The 19,645-nt window shown below is 37.7% G+C and overlaps 6 protein-coding genes across 8 annotated transcripts; 2 read left to right on the top strand and 4 right to left on the bottom strand.

Moving 5' to 3' along the window:
• Window positions 1-248: 248 nt before the first annotated feature.
• On the bottom strand, window positions 249-2,893 carry LOC6652105 (larval cuticle protein LCP-30). Of its 2 annotated transcripts, XM_002074812.4 has the most exons (7): window positions 2,768-2,893; window positions 2,365-2,500; window positions 1,906-1,932; window positions 1,525-1,675; window positions 1,437-1,452; window positions 981-1,144; window positions 249-918 (listed from the first exon to the last, which is right to left on the bottom strand). In XM_002074812.4, exons 1-7 carry the CDS (start codon window positions 2,804-2,806, stop codon window positions 456-458), a joined length of 996 nt encoding a protein of 331 aa, XP_002074848.1. In that variant the 5' UTR covers window positions 2,807-2,893; the 3' UTR covers window positions 249-455. The 2 variants fall into 2 exon arrangements, with proteins under 2 accessions (XP_002074848.1, XP_046865576.1); XM_047009620.1 differs by lacking the exon at window positions 1,906-1,932.
• Window positions 2,894-5,933: 3,040 nt separating this feature from the next.
• Window positions 5,934-7,374, bottom strand: LOC6652106 (microspherule protein 1). 2 transcript variants are annotated; one of them, XM_023181159.2, is made up of 2 exons: window positions 7,198-7,374; window positions 5,934-7,145 (listed from the first exon to the last, which is right to left on the bottom strand). In XM_023181159.2, exon 2 carries the CDS (start codon window positions 7,087-7,089, stop codon window positions 6,010-6,012), a length of 1,080 nt encoding a protein of 359 aa, XP_023036927.1. In that variant the 5' UTR covers window positions 7,090-7,145; window positions 7,198-7,374; the 3' UTR covers window positions 5,934-6,009. The 2 variants fall into 2 exon arrangements, with proteins under 2 accessions (XP_023036927.1, XP_002074849.1); XM_002074813.3 differs by having other exon boundaries at window positions 5,934-7,130.
• A 4,271-nt stretch (window positions 7,375-11,645) lies between these two features.
• Window positions 11,646-12,606, bottom strand: LOC6652107 (larval cuticle protein LCP-30). The gene is made up of 3 exons (XM_002074814.4): window positions 12,574-12,606; window positions 12,032-12,516; window positions 11,646-11,962 (listed from the first exon to the last, which is right to left on the bottom strand). The coding sequence occupies exons 1-3, from the start codon at window positions 12,589-12,591 to the stop codon at window positions 11,707-11,709; spliced, it is 759 nt and encodes a 252-aa protein (XP_002074850.2). The 5' UTR covers window positions 12,592-12,606; the 3' UTR covers window positions 11,646-11,706.
• A 1,994-nt stretch (window positions 12,607-14,600) lies between these two features.
• On the top strand, window positions 14,601-16,524 carry LOC6652108 (nuclear pore complex protein Nup50). The gene is made up of 3 exons (XM_002074815.4): window positions 14,601-14,934; window positions 14,989-16,052; window positions 16,125-16,524. The coding sequence occupies exons 1-3, from the start codon at window positions 14,730-14,732 to the stop codon at window positions 16,464-16,466; spliced, it is 1,611 nt and encodes a 536-aa protein (XP_002074851.1). The 5' UTR covers window positions 14,601-14,729; the 3' UTR covers window positions 16,467-16,524.
• Window positions 16,525-16,567: 43 nt separating this feature from the next.
• On the bottom strand, window positions 16,568-18,258 carry LOC6652109 (coilin). Its single transcript, XM_002074816.3, has 5 exons — window positions 18,084-18,258; window positions 17,942-18,027; window positions 17,034-17,875; window positions 16,768-16,974; window positions 16,568-16,707 (listed from the first exon to the last, which is right to left on the bottom strand). Exons 1-5 carry the CDS (start codon window positions 18,216-18,218, stop codon window positions 16,571-16,573), a joined length of 1,407 nt encoding a protein of 468 aa, XP_002074852.1. The 5' UTR covers window positions 18,219-18,258; the 3' UTR covers window positions 16,568-16,570.
• Window positions 18,259-18,930: 672 nt separating this feature from the next.
• Window positions 18,931-19,627, top strand: LOC6652110 (cytochrome c oxidase subunit 6A, mitochondrial). The gene is made up of 2 exons (XM_002074817.3): window positions 18,931-19,083; window positions 19,206-19,627. Exons 1-2 carry the CDS (start codon window positions 18,987-18,989, stop codon window positions 19,436-19,438), a joined length of 330 nt encoding a protein of 109 aa, XP_002074853.1. The 5' UTR covers window positions 18,931-18,986; the 3' UTR covers window positions 19,439-19,627.
• The last annotated feature ends 18 nt before the right edge of the window (window positions 19,628-19,645 follow it).

Here is a 19,645-nt window from a genome sequence, read left to right as displayed (position 1 = left end):
TCATTATCAAACGAATGTGATTTGACCTATGGTATTCCACATTTCATAGAGTATACATATGTAGAGTATTTCACAAATATCAATGACTCAATTACTAATCTCTTTGTTTTTTTTTTGTAACAAATATTATTTTGAAATTTATTTCAATAAACATTTTGGGTTTTTCGATTTAATACACAACAAATTTAATAGTTATAGCTTGATGTTTCAATAAATAAAAAATAACATATATATATATGTATATCATATATATCAACAGAGATGCAACTCAGTTTCTCAGTGTTTAGTTTCTTAACTCATCTTTTCGTTTGCTTTTTTTTGTGATTTTTTTCTGTTTTAGCATGGGGAATGTGGGGAAGATTGGAGTGGATGGCGGTGGGTAGGTGTTATGACTTTGGGGGTAGGTTTTTAGGAGGTGTTATGGGGAATCCTGGATGATGGTCTATTGCTTTTGCTTAAGCCTTCTTGGCTAGGGCTGCTTTACGCTTGCGTTCCTGACGTTCCAGCTCGGCTTGCTCTTCGCGTTCCTCTTCCTCGGCCAGCTCAACTTCATGTTCGAGCATTCGAATTTGATCGCCGAGTTCCTTGGGCATACGCTCCAAATGGATGGCTTTGAGTTGGGCTTTAATGTCCTTGGTCATGTGATTAATGCGGAAGCCACGATGATCGAATTGAGCGCCATTCTCTCGATGCTGCTCCTCCACATACTTGAGGGCACGGGCAATAGCCTCTGGAATGGGCGGTGGAGTGGGTATGTGCTCACCCTCGGGCATGAAGCCGCCGTCGTTTGAGGCATAATTGACGCGATACAGTTTGCCATCGTCGCCGGTGTATTCGTAGCGGCCCTTGGCGTGAGTGCCTCCGGTATGATGCAATTTAGCCTGCTCCTCGCCGTAGATGCCGTTTTCAGTCAGGAAACTGTGGAGTGGAAAGTATTCATAGAATCGAGATGCGATTCGAGCTCCTTTTGTCACACTTACGCGTGATCATATTTGTCCTTCTTGCGGATCTCTTCTTGGTGCAGAATCTTATGGCGTCCCTCATCATCGTAGTTGAACAGAATGGGTCTGGGAGTGGTAGTTGTTGTTGTTGTAGTGGTTGTGGTTCGCTTAGTGGTTGTAGTGGGTTTCTTCGTTGTTGTGGACTGTTTATATTGAGTTGGGTTTTTGATTTTGAGTCAATGCAAAAATTGTGTTTCTTCATGCGCTTTTGGGTGGGATGTTGTAATCATGCAGGATTCATGTGAATTTTGTTTGGTTTTTTGTTTGTGGTTAAAAATAAAATTAAAGGGCTTCTGAATTGTTATGAAAGCTGGGGGATGTTTGGATTGGGGGGTAGTGGGTGGGATCCTTTGGTGGCGTTTAGTGATGCGGTTCATGATCTGGGAAGCCGTATTCCAAGCGTATTTCAGGCACTTTGTAATCGGCATTACTTACTGTGTACAGATCGTGGCTAAAAGCAAAAAAAAATAAAAATTGCAGTTAGGACAAAGTTAATCTCTTCAATCAGTTACATTCGACTTACTTATATGGTCTGGCATCATGTATATAGGGTAGATTTAGACCAGCATAGGGACCATAACCTCCATCGTATGGATATGGAATATGGTGATATACGCCCAATTCCCGATGATCGCTCACATGTTGATAAGGCTGGACCATGTGATGATAACGACCTAGACAAAAATTAAATTGTTCGCATTTGATAAACTTATCGATCTATTGAGAAAGCTTTTTCGGGTATCAGATGAGTGATGTTAACAATTTTGTACAATATCTACATCAAGTAAAAATACTTTTAGTAAATTTAAGAAAATTACTTCAATCTAAATCGATGAATATACTATATATATATATATGATATATAATGTGATTGTGTTGAATTGAATTCTATATGATGTTTTACCTAAAGAATCCTGTGAGATACCTCGGCCTATAAGAAATCAAATGTTAATATAACAATATAATAATTACAATGAATGCGTTTGATTATTTCGAAAGAGAGATAGAGGAGAGAGATCACTTTAGCTCGCAGCAAGAGAATTTTGAATCATTAATTTTGCATATTAAAACCCTAAGCTTGAGCCACCGTCCTCATTTCGTATTTCGCTTATCAAGTTAATGTCTAACATTAGATGTTATTAATTTTTGTATTATCAAAAATATTGTGCAAGTGTGTGTTTGTGAGTGTGGTTTTTAGTATCTGTGTGTGTATATGTACAACAATAAATGTATACACAAATGTTAGTAAATTTTTCACAGCAATATTTAGTATTTTTGTTTCGTTTCTCTCATGGTTAGTGGGCGTCGGCAACAACATGCGATCAGTAGGCGTGGCGGCATCAATAGAACATCACGAAAATACCTTCATTTGAGCCAGAACCATGGTAACGTCCATCGTCTTGTGGATGATATTTGCCATCGTTTAAATTATGCCCTGAACCCGTATACTTGCCATTGTCGTTATCAACGGGCAGACTATAACAGACTGCAATGAGGACCTACGAAAAGGCAAAGCGAAACGAAACAAAACGAATAATTATTTATTGTTGATTGAGTTTTAATTCAAAAACTGGCTAATTTTTAGGTGATTTCATTTCTTTATTTTTGTTTTTTTTTGGTTTAATTTTGTTTGCTAATTAAATTCCATTGCGATGTGTATGCGAATTTGTTTCTATTTAAATATCGTTCATGATTGAAAGCACTTGCACTTGTTGTATCACATTTTCACAGTTTCAGTATATATCCTTGATCTTCGGCTTACTCACCACCAGCACCAAATTACAAATTAACGATTTCACAAACATTTTGTGTCCTTTTGTTGGGGATACTTTTTAAAATTTTATTCTGTGCGTGAGATAATATTATAATCCTGCTTGCTGTTCAGGCAACTGGAACAGGAATGTTTGATTTTCGTTCAAGTACAACCGAATTTATATAGCAAATTGTGATCTGAACTGAGCCGAGCTCTCCAATTCTGTCGCTCCTCAAAATTCTCAGAGTACAATCAAGCGAGAGACAGAGACAGAGAGAGAGAGGGAGAGTGAGAATTTGCCTGTTTTCGGTTTCGGTTCATTTCAGTTCAGTTCAGTTTCTCTTCCCTTTGATTTAGACAAACGATCTCATGATCTTCACGATGATGACGAGTTCTTCTCTTTGGCAGTGTCTTCTTACCTTCGGTTGTTGTGTTAATTGTTTTTTTTTTTTTGTTATTGTTGCCATAATTTATATGCACATATAGCGTATCAATGTCTGGCCTAATTTGAATTACATATTTTATCAATTAAATACTTCTTTTTAATTATAATTTAGTACATGTCTAATATAAACAAATTTATTATTTTACTATGCACCAAAAACAGATTATTAATCAATGAATCATGGCAAATAATCAGACTTTATATAGATTAAACTTTTAAATGTTTATATATATATATATATTTGTTTCTTTTGGAGGATGGATGTGATGACAACATTCGGTAAATTCCATCAACTACCTAGGGGCACTCGGAAGCGCCATAAAAGTGCCGTAATGAAATCATAAATAACACAGAAACGGAAATACAGACAACCAAAAAAAACCAAAAACAAAAAAAAGGCAATTTTTTAAAAAATTGTACTCAAAACAATGCGCACGCCTGCCACAATGAGAAATGCATTAAGATATGGGGACAATGTAGATGAAGTTGGAACCGGAATTTGTCGTTGCCGGGCTTATGTTGACGGCGAAATAAAATAAATACATATGATGATTTTAATTGTTAAATTGCGGGGCAAACATGGTAACTGGTGAGACTTTTGGGCCAAGACATGGGATGGGCTTGGAATGTGTCCTTAACATCTTAACGGTTGCTTTCCTCCTCGCCTGCGCCGCCAGACTATGCAGCCGGGCTTAAGACAATTAATAACGAGCCATAAATATAAACATAAACAGTGATTAAAAAGTTTGAAGATCTGCTTCGTCAGTCACTGCACTCGAAAGGTCGTACGCTGAACCCTCCAAAAACACGAAATCGAAACCGAAACCGATTCGAGGCAGAAAATTAAAGTGGAAGTCGATTGTGAAAACCAAAAATCAAAATATTGCCAGAGAGATCAGAATGAATCACGACGCGTGCTGTTATTGGGGCTTTGAATCATTTGGCTCGAATTCATTCGGAATCCATAAAGGAGCAAAAAATTACTGCATTTACATCATAAATATTCAAATAAGTAACATTTCTCTCAAACAATTAAAAGATCAATTTTTGGGGTTGATATTGCCATTTGTTGACATTTACCCATATGAATGAATGTGCATTGAGAAGTCGGAAAGACGCAATTGTCACACTTTGCTTATCGGCTCATCGAAATGAGATTGTTTTCCAAATTGATTTGCGATTTATCTATAAGCTTCTTAGACGAATAGGAAATGCTATTGACACACCCTTAACACTAGCCTTAGATACTCGACTGGAATTAAAATAGTTAAACAAGTTTCACATTCGAATCAGTGTACACAAAAATGGTTAACGATGCTTCCTATTTTTGGTTTATTACTTTTGTTTGTAGCATTTTTACTTTAAATCCGAGGAAATTGTATTTGTCTATGGGAAGAGAAATTCCGCATTATTGTTTTCAGGGGGGATTCTTGATTGGGAGCTTGTTTTTTTGACCCTTTTAGCCGGCTTGAGGTCAATTGGCAACACAAAAGGTGAGCACCGCACTTTGCAGTTGCAAGCTTTGCCGTTCTTTTTTCGCTTCATGTAGTTTGAATTCCCAACTACTTTAAGCGTTGAAGATATAGTATGCTATACAGACAACCTGCACACCTTTAGTGCTGCCTATAATTAAAAATCTTATAAATTAGTAAGATTTATTGAGCTCAAGCCAGCTGAAACCCAGTTTTGATTAACTTCAAAAAAGGTTGAAATCTAGACAAACAAAAAAATATTATGTAAAAAGAGAAAGAGGTATTGGAATTATGTTTTGTTTTTAATTAAGAACAAATCAAAGTTAAATAAGAGGGCTGCTTAAAAAGTTCTCGGTTTCCAAACTTAACCAAATAAGAAAAGGCGTCCTGCTGGCGGTAAGAGTAATTCTGATAGGACTAGAAAATTTTGGTCATTCTGCATCGATTGCACTTTGTTTCTTTAAAATTGGTTCAATGAATGAATAAGACGAAATGTGCCGAATATAATTTCGATAGTCCAAAAATTACGTAAGGCAATTGGTTTTTAAAAAATTATATGGGCGAAAATGGGCGTGGTAAAAATTTTATATAATCATAAGCTGCGCACATACTAAAGTCTGCATACCAATTTTGGTGGCTTTAGGTGGCGGAATAAGGGCTTGGCAAAAATGTGAAGTTAACTTGATCGCCGTATTTCTAGATTATGAAGGCGAAAGTGGGCGTGACAAAAATTTGTAATATCATTAATCTGCACGGATACCAAACAAATTTTTATACCAAATTTAGTGGTTCTAGTTTTTGAGAAAATGTGTTTTAATTTTCGGGGGCGTAAGTGGGCGTGGCAAAATCTGCGCGTGTGCATATTCCAAATTTGGTGTCTATAGCCAGTAGTCCTTGAGAAAACCAGTTTTTGTAATGTGGGGCGTAAAGGAGCGTGGCAAAAATTAATAACAAACTTGAACACCGTAGGTATTACAAGAGTCTAACATAAGTAGCAAATTTGGTGACTCTAGCTCTTATAGTCTCCGAGATCTACGTGTTCATACGGACAGACGGAAGGACATGGCTAGATCGACTCGGCTGTTGATCCTGATCAAGAATATTCCGGAATATTCCTTATGGGGTCGGAAAAGCTTCCTTCTGCCTGTTGCATACATTTTGGCGGCTTTAATATACCATTTCACCCTATGGGTGTATGGTATAAAAAAAATCAGACCTACATATCGTTAGTGTTCATTAACTTTATGAGAACTTGTTCGAAATTCCATAATCTGCATTATCATTTTATTTATAGAACTCGTTATTCTACTTTTATATTTGGCAGAACTTTGGCAGCGATTAGACAAGAGGATTTGTCGTCTTGGCATTTTCCTGTCGTATGGCATTGATGAGGTCATAGTAGACAAGGAAAGTGAAACGTAATCCACATATCTCCACGGTGCAGTTGTTGGCTAGTCGTTTTTTGTTACCACTGAGAAGTGGAGAGCCATCGATGAGGATCGCCCTCTTACCCTCATTGGCAATGAAGAAGTCACCGTTACTGCGCAACTTGATGGTGCCCTGACGTCGAGAAATCTTTGCCGCTGGACCCTCTAGACTAAGATCCACATCGACCGCAAAATCCTTGGAATCACGACCGAAAGAAATCTCCTTGGAGCGCATCAAGTAGCGCACATTGCGGCCACATAAGCAAGCCAATGTTTGAGTGTCGAAATTGGAGGTTGCAGCTGTGCCCACCAGGACACCCCAACGGGAGAGCTCGTTCTCTAGAAGACGTATTTCACGTTTTATACGGCGATCATTACGGATAAGTTCTTCTTCCAAGGCCTCATCATAAGGCTCTTGAAGATCTTCATCGTTGATTTGTTCTTCAGCATCCGAGAAGCTTAACGGCTCCGTTCCATTGAGAGGATTGACGCTTTGATCGGGCAGCAGGCTATACTGCTTGAGAAGAAGCCAATGTTTCTGCAGAGACTTGCCAGTGCGAGCCGGATAAAAGACCGATGCATTCAGGTTTAGGAGCTCTTGAAATTGCTCCACGCTAGGAGTCTCCGTGCTCTTTATAGTGCCTAAAAGTTCCTCCTCTTGGTCGCTAAACAAAGCCTTTCGTTGTACGGATTGCACCGATTCCGGATGCAGGTTTCGAATGGCCGAGACAGCAATTCGAGATACGGTTGGGTCATAGAGCAGAGCATACCAACGATGCTGCAGCTCTTGCAACGTAAACTTGCTCGAGAACTTGACTCCCAGATGGACCGTCTGCAAATCACTTGTTTGCTGAACACCAATGATAAGGGCCAAATCGTCGATGGGCTTCCAACGACCTAGATCCTTTGGGGCCTTAGGACCCACAGGACGGCGACGATGGGTCTTGACTTTTGGCCGTTGCACCTGACGAGGACGACGCTCCTTTTCCATTGTAGGCAACAAAGATTTCCAAGAAGGGTTTGCGGCAGCTCCTAAAGAGGGAAAATCTGTAATGGAATATGTTGTCACCTAAATTGCACTACCAGGCGAAAGACCAACCTCAATAACTCTTATCCCTGTGTAATTTCAATAAGTTCTTCTGTAGCGATTTTTGGTTTCGTCACTTTGTATTCGACAAATTTTTATTGTGAAAATATTTAGCTTTAACTTGTTTTAACCTTGTTGAGAGTAATTCTCTTACTGTCTACTTCGCAGCGTCAATTAAAACATTTATTAATACTAAAACCATCGCCTACTGATTACGACAATGTGACATCAAAGGCAACTAGATTAAAATGTATTTTTCTGACTCAAATAAAAGTGACATTGATTTTATCGATTACATCAGTTCAATGCATTGAAAAATATCAAAATCATAGATGATTATGGTCATCAAATCGGCAAATTCTTTGGCGATTAACTGCACTACCAAAATAAAAAGATTCTTAAAGTTCAATATTTTTCGAAATTGTTTTGCTTTGTCATAAAAAAAAACAAAACCTGCTTGACTAATCGAATCGGCGCAAACTCAGTTGACTTTAGAAAATTCCAGCTGCTGCTCCGATGACAGCATTGTTCGCTCTTTTGGAGCTCCACCTTGTCGTCTCCAATTGCAATTGCTCCACTTATGATTTACGGGTCTGTTCAACTCTCCGGCAATTTTTGCAGGCGTTTTTTGATGGTGAAATTTTTATAGGAAATTAAGTTCTTTGTGGCAGTGTATTTGCTTCTAATAGAGATTTTTAAATGGAATCAAAATATATGTATAAACCACAAGCCGATTAATTGTTTGAGGGCTACAACTGTCCTTTCCAACACTGCACTGGACAGATTTTTAAATTTAGTTTTTAATAGCAATTATTTGATAAACTTGAACTTGCAACCATTTAAGTGAAAGACACTACAATAAATAAAACTATTTTTGGTCTAATTAGATCTGCACAAAATGACTTGACGAGGTTAGTTCAAAGAGTTTGTATTTATAATACTTATTAGGAATTATTTACTTTATTGATTTCAAATGAGAATAGAGCAAGGACTACGAATTCAATAAAGAGTGTGTAAAATTCGTACCAATTCTCACAGGCTTGTAAATTGCAATTTGTTCACAATATTACCATAAATTGTTACTTGCTTATTTTCGCGTGGGTTTTCACACACACTGATCCTAAAAATTTGTTTCTCGTGGCCGGTTTGCAAAGTTCATTGATTTTGTATACCTTGCACCCATAGGCAGGAAGAGTATATCGAGGTAAGATAAACAAAATAAATCATTTACATTCTGTAAATACTTATCTTTGCTATTAAAATAAGGTTTATATGCTTAAAGTTTTGGGATTTCAAAGTAAAAGTAATAATTCACACATTCGGTTTTTATTTGTACTAAATAACTATCATTAAATTAAATTAACGTACCATTTATTAATTAATAACTACAACAAAGGGTATTAGAAACAGAGACCGAGTTTGGAATTCAATTTTGGGTGAAATTGAGTGAAATATTCAAGAGAGTTTAGAGAGAATTTGGTTTCTTTTCTTTAATTAATACAGATTGAGGCATCACATAAATCGAAAATTGTATGGCCATAAATATTCGAGAAGCAGGCAAAAACTGAAGCCTGTTTAGCAACCGCATATAAGAAATAGATGGATGAGTTTCTGGTAGCCAGTCGCAGTGATATTCACATTTAATCGATTCAATTAAACCGAAATGATTTAGACCATTAATTGGTGAACATTTGTTTTAATTTACAAAGTCAGACATGAAAATCGGAGCAAAAATTGTTTGAAAAACGAAAACAATCAAACAAATTATCCGAGCACAATGAGTTGTAATTAGATATATATTTGTGGGATGGATCAGTATTTGAATCTGGTATCAGGCATCAGTTCAAAGCTCCCACACAAACATATATTAAGCAGAGCTATAAATTTATCTCTCTCTCTTCCCCTTTTTGCCACCCTTCAATTCCCCTTCAATCTCATCCCAGAATTATACCTTTAGAAGTTCAAAATTATCCAGGTAACATGATTACATCGACATTTCAATGCCCTTACGTATTAAAGACAGATCTGTGAATACACTGAAGATTATCTAGAGACTATCCTATATGCGATTTATGTACTTTAGCCTTTTAGGTCTAGTCTTTGTACGGTTGATATTATATAAACCATGACTGAATCCGAAAGACCAACTTGGTTTTTGGGTGCCATTTCCAAGGGTATACAAATTTAGTCACATTGCGAAATTTGATCGACTCTCTGGTTATTTTAAACTTTTTAATGCCAATTGTGAAACCCAATATCAAATTGGACAGATCTGCATTTGGAAACATAAATTTCTTCAACATTCGACAAGTGTGAAAAAGAGAAATGAACAACAAATGAGAAAAAAATAAAAATAAATGAGTAAAATGACAAATGACATCACCTAAAAGGAATTTCGCAACCAAAAGAATCCCCATAAGTATGTACATTGTATTTTTCCAGCTTAAAGTAATTAAAGTTTAAATAAATTTTTGGTAGGCGCCATCTAGACCCTGACAAAGTTAGTCACTTACTAGTTAAAGGTTAATAAAAATTGTTTTTGCCATATTCATTAATTTTGTTTTATAAATTGTGGTAATTTGCGTTTGCATATAAATTGTTTTTTGCCCGGGAGGGAAATTGGAATTTTACACATTTTATTTCGTGTTTTGTTGTTGCGATTTGTTGTTGTTTTTTCATTGTTATTTTTTTGTTTCTGAAATTAATTAATGCATGCAAAACACCAAATTACGCACAGATCTTATTTATTTTGTGTGTGCTTGCATTTGTTCATTTGGTTCGATGAATAATTTAAATTTTAAAATGTTAACAGATTCCTTCAGGTTCACAGACAGAAAAGGCGAGAGAGCGACAGACAGAGAGAGAAAGAGAAAGAGAGGGTGCGAGTAAGACGCCATATTAAATTCAACATTCAATAAAAACGCTGTACCTACATTTATAGGGCAACGAAGGGCATTTAACAATAATAAATAATCCATTCTAATAAGTAATCATTATATGCATGTAAAATATTAATATTTACTTCAATTTATATTCTGTTATTCATCATGATTAAATGTAGTATAAAGCAATTTACAAATTAAACAAAACGGATATGAAAATAAAGAATCGCATAATTGGCACAAAACAAATTCATAATTTTAATGGAAATTTTTTATTAAATACTCAAAAAAAGGAGCACATGTTGGATAATGGCATTTTCTAGCCCAAGGTTTCACTAATGTATTACAAAAAAAAAAAGTTAATTAAAATTTAAAATTTCAGAAAACTTAATAAAAAACTCAAAAATTGCCTGCTCACATTTGTTGAGTGTTGGCACATTTGTTAACAAATCGTCGTTGTCACAAAAACTAACTAAAATTGTCCAATGAAAACAGGATTTAACGTAACTAGTTAGTATTTCGAATTATATCCATTAGCCTGTAAGTAATTAATATTACAAGACATATTAGAACCCTATGAATATCCTATTTCAAGTACCTTTTCATTAACGCTAGCACCAATTTTGAGACTAATAGTGGAATAAATATTTAAGATAAGTCCTTAAGTATTAAACAAATAGATTCAGGATTATTTCGTGTTACTACTAGCAACTCAGAAATAGAGGAAAATGTTTAATGTTTCCATTTTGACTGGCGTATCTGAGCTTATCCTTCTAACCTTTAGCCATGGGGGAGGGCAATAATCGTAGAGCTTGCTTCCTCCTTCCAAAAGTCTATTGAGTCACTCAAATTATGTTAGGAATTCTGTTAGCAAAGTTCAAACATGGATCATCAACCGACTTATCTATCACAACTAAAACCTTGTCAAAATATAAGCCGCTTCCGATCTCACACACAATTGGCATAACGAGTTTTCCTGTTCTCACCTGACAAGGCCCAGCGTTAAGTGATGATCAGTATGATTAAACTGTTTTTTGTTGACCGATCTCCGACATGATCATGATTAATAGTCGGTTATTAGCTGTGGGAGTGGCTCATTAAGACAAATGAGACGCGTCTCACTTGTTTGTTATGCGTTTTTAATCATGTTTCAATAATATTATTATTATTATGGATGGGATTTGTGCCTCATAGTGGCTTAAATAAGCCAGTTTTCGATACAACATCGAATATGATCCAGATTCGAGTTTTAATTAGATGTAAAAAGCACATTCCACAAGTTTTGGGCCAAACAAAAACTTTAATCGAAACCTTATAGAAAAGTTTAAACTTCTCTTTTTAAATTTGAGCTGGAATTTCGAGATCGTATAATCAATCAGTATTATTAAGGTCCCCAAAATGTAACAGACATCAACAATTATTATAATGGCTGATAATTAATTACGTCAAAAAAAGCACCCAAATATTTGATAAACAATTATATTATTTTGTTTAAGTTCAAAGTTCATCAGAATTTGAATGTATTTATACTTAAAGATGCAATAAAATGAGGTCCAATAAACAAAATTTGTATTTATGTCCATGTATTATTCATCAATTTATTATCACTCAATATACATAGGATTATAAATTTTAATCATTATTTCTTTTTTGCGGCATTTGCCTCCAAGTAGGCCAACAATTTTGCCACATATGGAGGAGGAGGGGGAGGAGTAGGTAAATGTTCAGCACTTGGCACAAACCCATTATCGTCAGCAGTATAGTCAACACGATAGAGTAATCCATCGTCTCCAGTATACTCATAGAATCCCTTGGACCGTAGACCGTCTTCACCTACCTCTAACTTCTCGATGCGTCCACTTTCTTCGGCTAGAATGCCGTTTTCGGTCTCATAGCTTATTTGGCAAACAAGTTGGCAACAAAGTTGGATCAATTCACACTTGATATTGAAAACTCATACTTACAGATAATGATAGCCATCCACCTCGACGTCGTCCTCTTGGCGTATAATGGCCCAGCCATTACCGCCTTCTCCCGTTCCACGACCCTTGCCCAAGTTTGCTGTGAGTGGACGCAATGTTGACGCAACTGTGGGTCGTGTTGACAATCTTGTGGTGGCTGTTGCAGCACGCCCACTTCCACTTGCAGCTCCACTTCCACTTCCACCCCCACCACCTCCAGCTCCTGATCGACTGGCTCCACCCACGTATCGTCCATTGTCTCCCGCATATGGGTCAGCCAGGCGGCTATCGTGTTGATATTTGTTGTCCACATGAACATATCTCCCGTCATTACCTCCACTGTATCGGCCATCGTTGCCTCCCCTATAGCGACCATCGTTGCCATCGCGATAACGGCCATCTCCTGCTCTTATTGCGGATGTTGGGGGCGGGCGGTATCTCCCATCGTTTTGAGCCAAGGCCACCGCAAAGCAGATCAGCAGGGAAATCTTAATGGAGGACATTGAGTCAACTTCTAATTGATTATTGATTTTAATCCAACTTACCGTTAGATGCCACCACATAGTGGAATAGTGTTAGATCAGCAATGAGCAGATGCAGCCTCGAGCCGCTGGTTTTATATCTCTGCACGTTGCAACGCCCACCTAGTGATCGCCATTGGATAGACAGAGATTCACTCTCGTATATGCAAATGAGTTTGCCTAACTGTTTGCTGATTCTAAATGCATACAATATGTATAAAACTTGATCAATTAAGCACTTTGGTTTACGATCCGATTAATTCATAATTTGTTGCCCGTTTACTGGGCAGGTATATAAAAATTTCAAGAAGATGCCGCAATTTTATTAAGATTAATTACATTAATTTTATAAGCGACCTCATTTTATGTGATTTTGTCATAGCTTTGGGTCGTCTGTAATCAAAACTTGACCAACAAAATTCTCCTTCTTTATCAAGCAATTCTATGTGAACATTTATGTAAAAGAGTTTCAAGTATTTTATAGAATCCCCGATTGCATGCAATGAAAATTTTTCCTATAATTTTCCATACTCAGATTCAGCCAGAAAGATGCCCCATGGCCACCTGTTTTTTCAACCTGTCCAGTTAAAAATGTCAATGCAAATTAAACGGTCAAGGCTCTTAATAAATAAGTAAAAAAAAAAATTAGGTTTTTATTAAATGTGTGTGTCCAGAATAAATATTTCAGTTGTTTTCACCTATTTTAAAACGAGTAAGGCATTTATGTAATTGTCCTACCTTCCCAATTAGTTAATGTTCATAAGTCTTCATTGCACAAAAGAGAAAACAAAGCAGTCATTAATTTTCTAACTCTTGCAAAATGATATATTAATTTTGGTCAGAAGTGTGCAACGCATAGAAGGAAGCATCTCCGACCATATAAAGTACATATGTATATATATTCTTGATCGGCACGACGAGACGAGTTCGTGTAGGCTTGTTCTCAGAAATTAACAAAGTTATTGGGAGCTATATGATATAGTGGTCCGACCTGGCTGAGATCGAGATTTACAACCTGTGCAGTATATACTGCACACACTTTAATTTGATACCTACTAATATCTAGCAGAATACCAAATTTGAACAAAGAAGGGGTCATCAAGGGACAACTGTATTGCTTGAGTTGAATTTTTATGAAAATGTTTCCTCTAGAGCTATATGATATAGTGGTCCGATCCTGAATTTGCATACTTAATCTGCTCCAGATAATAAAAAGCACAGAAAAAAAAAAATTGAGCCCGATAGCTCTAAAGATGGCTGAGTAAAACGCATAGGCACCGACGGACGGTCGGACAGACGAGCATGGCTATGTCGACTCTGCTTCTCATGCTGATCAAGAATATGTATACCTTATGGGGTCGGAAACGTCTTCTTCTGTGTGTTACAAACATCTTACCAATTTTATAATACGCTCTGCAAGGGTATAAAAATGACAAGATTTTCTGATAGATACTGGATATCACCAGCAGTGTTGTCAAATCAGCTACATTGTAGCTAGAAATGGCTATTAGCTACAAGTCCTGGTATTTTCAAAAATCACAATTAGTTAAATAAAAGTGAACTAATAGTAGAATTAGTTGCATATTTGTTAGTTTCGATAAATTTTTTTGCTAATTTACCATCAAAACTACCGAGACGCATGGTTTTAAAGCCAGAGTTCTTAGACTGGTTGAGAAAAGTGTCCACAGATCCAACTGAAAAGTACTGTGTTTATTGCAAGTGCACGATAAAGACAAAATTGTTTCATTTGAATACACATAATCGTAGGAGTTTTGGGCAGAATTACGAAATTTCCATCGAGATGAGATTAAATTACAGATTAAATAGATTTTAGCTGTTTTAAAAGTATGTTAGCTACATTTAGCTTCTGGTTCAGCTACTTTTGCTGAAAAAAATTTCGGCATCACTAATCCTTAGTGTTACTTTTTAGTTTTTAATTTTTTCCAGTGCAGACAATTTATTTTTATCGGCTATCGGCGCAAAACTGTAATTTCATCAAAATGTCGATTTGTTATCGATAGGTGTAACAGAGCTAAAAATCAATCGATATAAAAAACCATCGGATGTGCAATCGCTAGCACAGTTTATTTTTTCGTAGCACAGTCCGAAAATTGCCGCAGTTTTTTTTATTTGCATCATAGTTTTAAAAACAGGCTATCACAGTTTGCAAACGTTGTACAATGTCTGCAAAGCGGCAAGCCACATCCAATCTCAACCATGAGAACTGGGATCAGGAGGAGGAGCCCGAGCAACGCGGGACGTTTAAGACAGCCACCCAAGAAGAACTGAACTTGCGCGTTATCAAAAAGGCACGCCGCAAGGTTGCCGGCGCCGGCAAAGACGAGACTGCAAGCGAAACGAAAAACGTGTTCAGTGGATTTTCAGGTAAATAAAATGGATTATTACGTGATCATAATGATGATTGATATGATTGTGCAGGTTTTGGTAAGCCGGCGGCATCCACATCGTCCCCCTATGCATTTCTGTCCAAACTGCCAGCATCAACCAGCGAAGTGGGCACAACATCATCGCAATCTACATTCTCATTTCTGGGAGGTGGCGATAGTGCAAAGCCAAAAAACGAGGCAGCGCCAGCGGGAACATTTTCTTTTGGCGCCAAGAAGGAAGCAACAAGTACATCGTCATCCTCCACCCCCTCCTCTATATTTGGCAAAATAGGCAATGAGCCGGCGAAATCCATAGCTACTCCAGCCGCATCCACGTCTATGTTTAAAGCCTCTGTGCCATCGGAGAATGCTCCAGTAGTAGCAAAATCATCATCTAGTAATAGCCAGCCTTCATCTGAGTATCGTGAGAATGTCGCCGATTTGAATCGTGGAATAATTAAGTTTATCAAAGATAACATAGACGAGAATCCGTACTGTATATTAACGCCCGTCTTTGATAATTACAACAAACACCTAGAAGAGCTGAAGGATGAAGAGGCGGCCAAATCAGGCAAAACAACATCTACTTCTTCATCAGCAGAGACTGCGCCAAGTTTCAGCTTTGGAAAGCCCTCCAATCCGATTGGTGGCTCGACACAACCGTTACTCTTTGGAAAGAAACCAAATTGTACAATTACCAGTGGAACATCGACCACCCCAGCCCCCAAGCCTTTGTTTTCCTTTGGCCAATCAACCACTAGTAGCACATCCACCACAACATCAACTACAACAAGCATATTTAGTCTCTCCTCCTCCACGCCGGCCACATCTGCGAGTGCAGATGCCACTAAGCCTGGTTTCTTTAGCCTTGGACGCAAAGACGATGCAACATCGCCGCCTAAAACTAATGGGTTCAGTTTTGGCTTAAAAACAGACGGTGATGAAAAGCCAAGTACTTCAGGGTTTTCTGGTTTTGGTAAACCGGCAGCAGCATCCGAAGGAGCTCCAGCAACAGGTTTCTTCTCCTTTGGCAAACCCGCAGAAACAGCACAACCAACGGCTGCAGCCACTGAAAACGAGGAAGAAGACACCCCACCCAAGGTGGAATTCAAGCAGGTAAAATCTTAGGAAAAGTAACGATCTTTTTTTTTTTTTTGCTTCCAAACTAATGACGTTTGTTTCGTTTAGGTCGTTGAGGATGATGCGGTATACTCCAAGCGTTGCAAAGTGTATGTCAAAAATAAAGATAAAGACTTTGCAGATCGTGGTGTGGGCACTCTTTTCTTGAAACCAGTCAAGGATTCGGAGAAGACTCAACTTCTGGTGCGAGCTGATACCAATTTAGGCAACATCCTGGTCAATCTAATTCTGAGCAAGGGTCTGCCCGCCGAACGCATGGGCAAAAATAATGTTATGATGGTATGTGTACCCACTCCGGAAGAGTCGAAGGCCACCACTATGCTGCTGAGAGTTAAGACAGCCGACGATGCCGATGAGCTATTGGATCAGATAAAGCAACACATTAAGTGAAAACAGTTTCTGCATTGCATATACATACACATATACACGCATTTTTGTATCATTTTTACTTTTATTATGGGTTTATTACTTATGAAGGAATGTATCTAGCTGTTTTAGTCTACAGTTGCTACGCAAATGCTGGCCTCAATAAGGTCATTGATATTTACATTCAATACAGGGACATCTGCTTCGCTTTCATCGAGATTGCTCTTGTATTGACGCAGCAAATGCAAAAGATGTTTAGGATACGCTGTAAATGCAAAAATTGAGAAATGAATCAGAGTTGGCTTAGGACAAAAATATTACATACAGATGAGATTTATGGTTATGACTTTGGTGCGTCGATGCACATAACAGCAGCTGCCAGCTAAAAATTCCGTAAGTCCAGATTTCGGAGAACCTTTAATCTTTGGCAATTTGAAGACAATGGTGTCACCTTTGCTTGGCAGGTTTTTCAACTTAACTCCATACTGCAAAAGATCTGAGATTACATCTGTAGTTTCAGTTTTTCTGGAACCTAGAAAAACAGACAGATTAGTTCTTTCCATCGTCTTTTTGAAGTTTAAGAAAACTTACCCACTGAGGCAACGGGTTGTACATCAGAATCTGAATCCTCCAGTACCATAACATCATCTTCAGAATCAGAGTTAAGTACGACATTGGCAGTATTCGCCTCCTCGATGGCTTCTTCCTGCTTCTCTGTTGATTCTATTTCGTTGATTTGAGTTTCTTTTGATGTTTCCAGATCAGGAGTTTGATCCTCGGATTCTGATTTTTTCGCTACATCCCGAGTGGGTTCAATTTCCTTTAGTTCCCGAATGGGTTCAATATCCTTTAGTTCCCGAATGGGTTCAATTTCCTTCGGTTCCAGAGTTCCAAATGGTATAGCTGGTATAAGAATGTTCTCCAAGATCTTAACAGGCGACTCTTGTCTGGGCAATTTAAATACCCGTGGGGTATTCAAATTTATCTCCAAAAGAGCGCAACGAAGAACTACCTCAGGACACCTAGGAGTTGGTGGCTCCATCACGACCTTTTTATGGCTTAAGTCTGATTGTAAGTTTTTTGTAGATACTAAAGGAGATTCCTGCTCCGTGGTCGCAATCTCAAGAGTATTCTCCTTGTTGCTAAGATCCTCTTCAAGAGTATCGGCATCATTTTTTAAATCCTCCTTGGCTTCTACTTTTCTCGATCGTTTCTTTTTGGTCTCAAGCTTAGGTGATTGCTTCTCAGTTGTGGCTAATATAGAACAGGGTTGATCTAATTGGTTTCTTGATCTCTTTGCATTATTCGGGGTGGAACTGGCTAATTCCAAATCTGATGAATGATTCTTTCGCCTTTTAGTTGATTTTCTTGTAGAAGTGGAAGCCATTTCCACAATTGTGTGATCCTCAATGGGAATTTGAAATTGAAATGCCCTAGCAGGATTTAAGAACAAATTTAGATGAACATATGTATCTATTTAATAAATAATGTATATCTACTTCAGGCAATCGGCATTTCTTAGTACTTCAATGGATTCCTTCGGCGGCAAATAAGAGCCATCGCCAGTCAAAAGACTGATGCCATTCTGAGGAAGTCAAAGGTTAAAGAATGAAAAATTTCAAGATCGTTCCCACAACTTACCAAATGAAAAAGATTTTGTATATGATCTTGCAAGTTCTTGATATTTTTCCAGCTCACATCAAGAAGGATTAGGGAGCATTTCCTTTCATCGGTAAAGAAATTGGAAAGGTCCAATTTCATTGGTTTATTGTGCATTGTGGCTAACTACTGCAACAATATGCACAATAGTTAACGAATTATTAAAGGATAGCCCACAATTGATTTCAAGAGTGTCAGTAAAGAACAGCTGGCAGTGCTGAATAATCTTCGAAGCTATGTTTTAATAGTTTTGGCGTTGCCAGTCTGTTGGTTTTTTGGAGCGATATTTTGAACTGTGCTATTTCGGCGTTTAAGTTTGAACCCTTTTAAGTTAAACCTGGATGAGCTAACGCTAGCCAGTTTATCATGAAATCTAGGAATATTTGGTTGCTGTGGCAGCAAAATGTGGCATCTGGCAAAGCACACTATCTGAAAATTTGATAGTTTTATTTAGATGGAAACTGCTACTTTTAACTCTATACCTGCTGAAAGCATAAATATTATTTAGTAATTTCAAAAACACTAGGCAATAAATCACCAAGCGTACTCAAGTTCAAAGTCGTGAAATTTTTTCCTACTCGTTGCATACAAATTTATATACCATAAGGGTGTTTTAGGCTCAATTAGCTTAAATAATAATTAACTCTTCCAGAAATCCACACTTTGGACACACATCCAAATACATGTTACAGTGTTTGCCGTTTTCTTTTTCGCTCTAAAGGACTTTGTAGTTGTTACAAGTGATTCGCATGAATGCGACAGCCCTAGTGTCATTATGACATAATTTGTAGTATCTGGTATTTCTAGCACTGACAGCTTCTGGTCACACTGTTAAGAAAAAAAATAAAATAATTTAATTGGAGACTAGATATTTAACTGAATAAAATGTCTGCTGTTCTAAATCACGCAATTCGCCGCCAATTGGTGGCAACTGGAGCCAGGAACATGTCCGGCACTGCTGCCGTGGCTGGTGAACATTCCGGTAAATATCCATAACCGATTTAAGTATCCTTTCAAGTTTGTAAGGTTAAGGTTATGTAATTTTGCTATTGGGCAAGAGTTATGATTGCAGTTTATAATTGTTTTCTTTGTGCATATTTCCAGGTGGTTACAAGGTCTGGAAGCGTCTGTCTTTCTTCGTGGCTGTTCCAGCCGTTGGTCTGTGCATGTTGAATGCCTACCTGAAGCACCAGGAGGAGCATGACCATCCCCGCCAGGAATTCGTCAAATACGAGTATCTGCGCCGCCGTGAGAAGCGCTTCCCTTGGGGCGAGGGCCAAAAGAGTTTGTTCCACAACCCCCATGTTAACCCATTGCCCGATGGCTATGAGCACTAAATAGGCGTGTGCGCGGGGAGAAACGAGAAGGATAGATGAGGACGATTGTGTAGTTTGTTTGGTAATCAAAACTGGCCTGGCGTATTCACATTTCAAGTTGTTAAGATAAGCGAAATATACAGACACATGTTGCCGCTGCCCAATGGAAATCTTATTGAAATGGAATAAAAACTGAATCAGTGAATCGAATCAATCTCGGGGTAGCGA

This window comes from Drosophila willistoni (genome assembly GCF_018902025.1).
Source record: "Drosophila willistoni isolate 14030-0811.24 chromosome 2L unlocalized genomic scaffold, UCI_dwil_1.1 Seg168, whole genome shotgun sequence".
In the NCBI taxonomy this organism is placed as follows: Eukaryota; Metazoa; Arthropoda; class Insecta; order Diptera; family Drosophilidae; genus Drosophila; species Drosophila willistoni.
The sequence above is the reverse complement of the archived record's forward strand: the minus strand, read 5'-3'. Positions and strand labels throughout refer to the sequence as shown.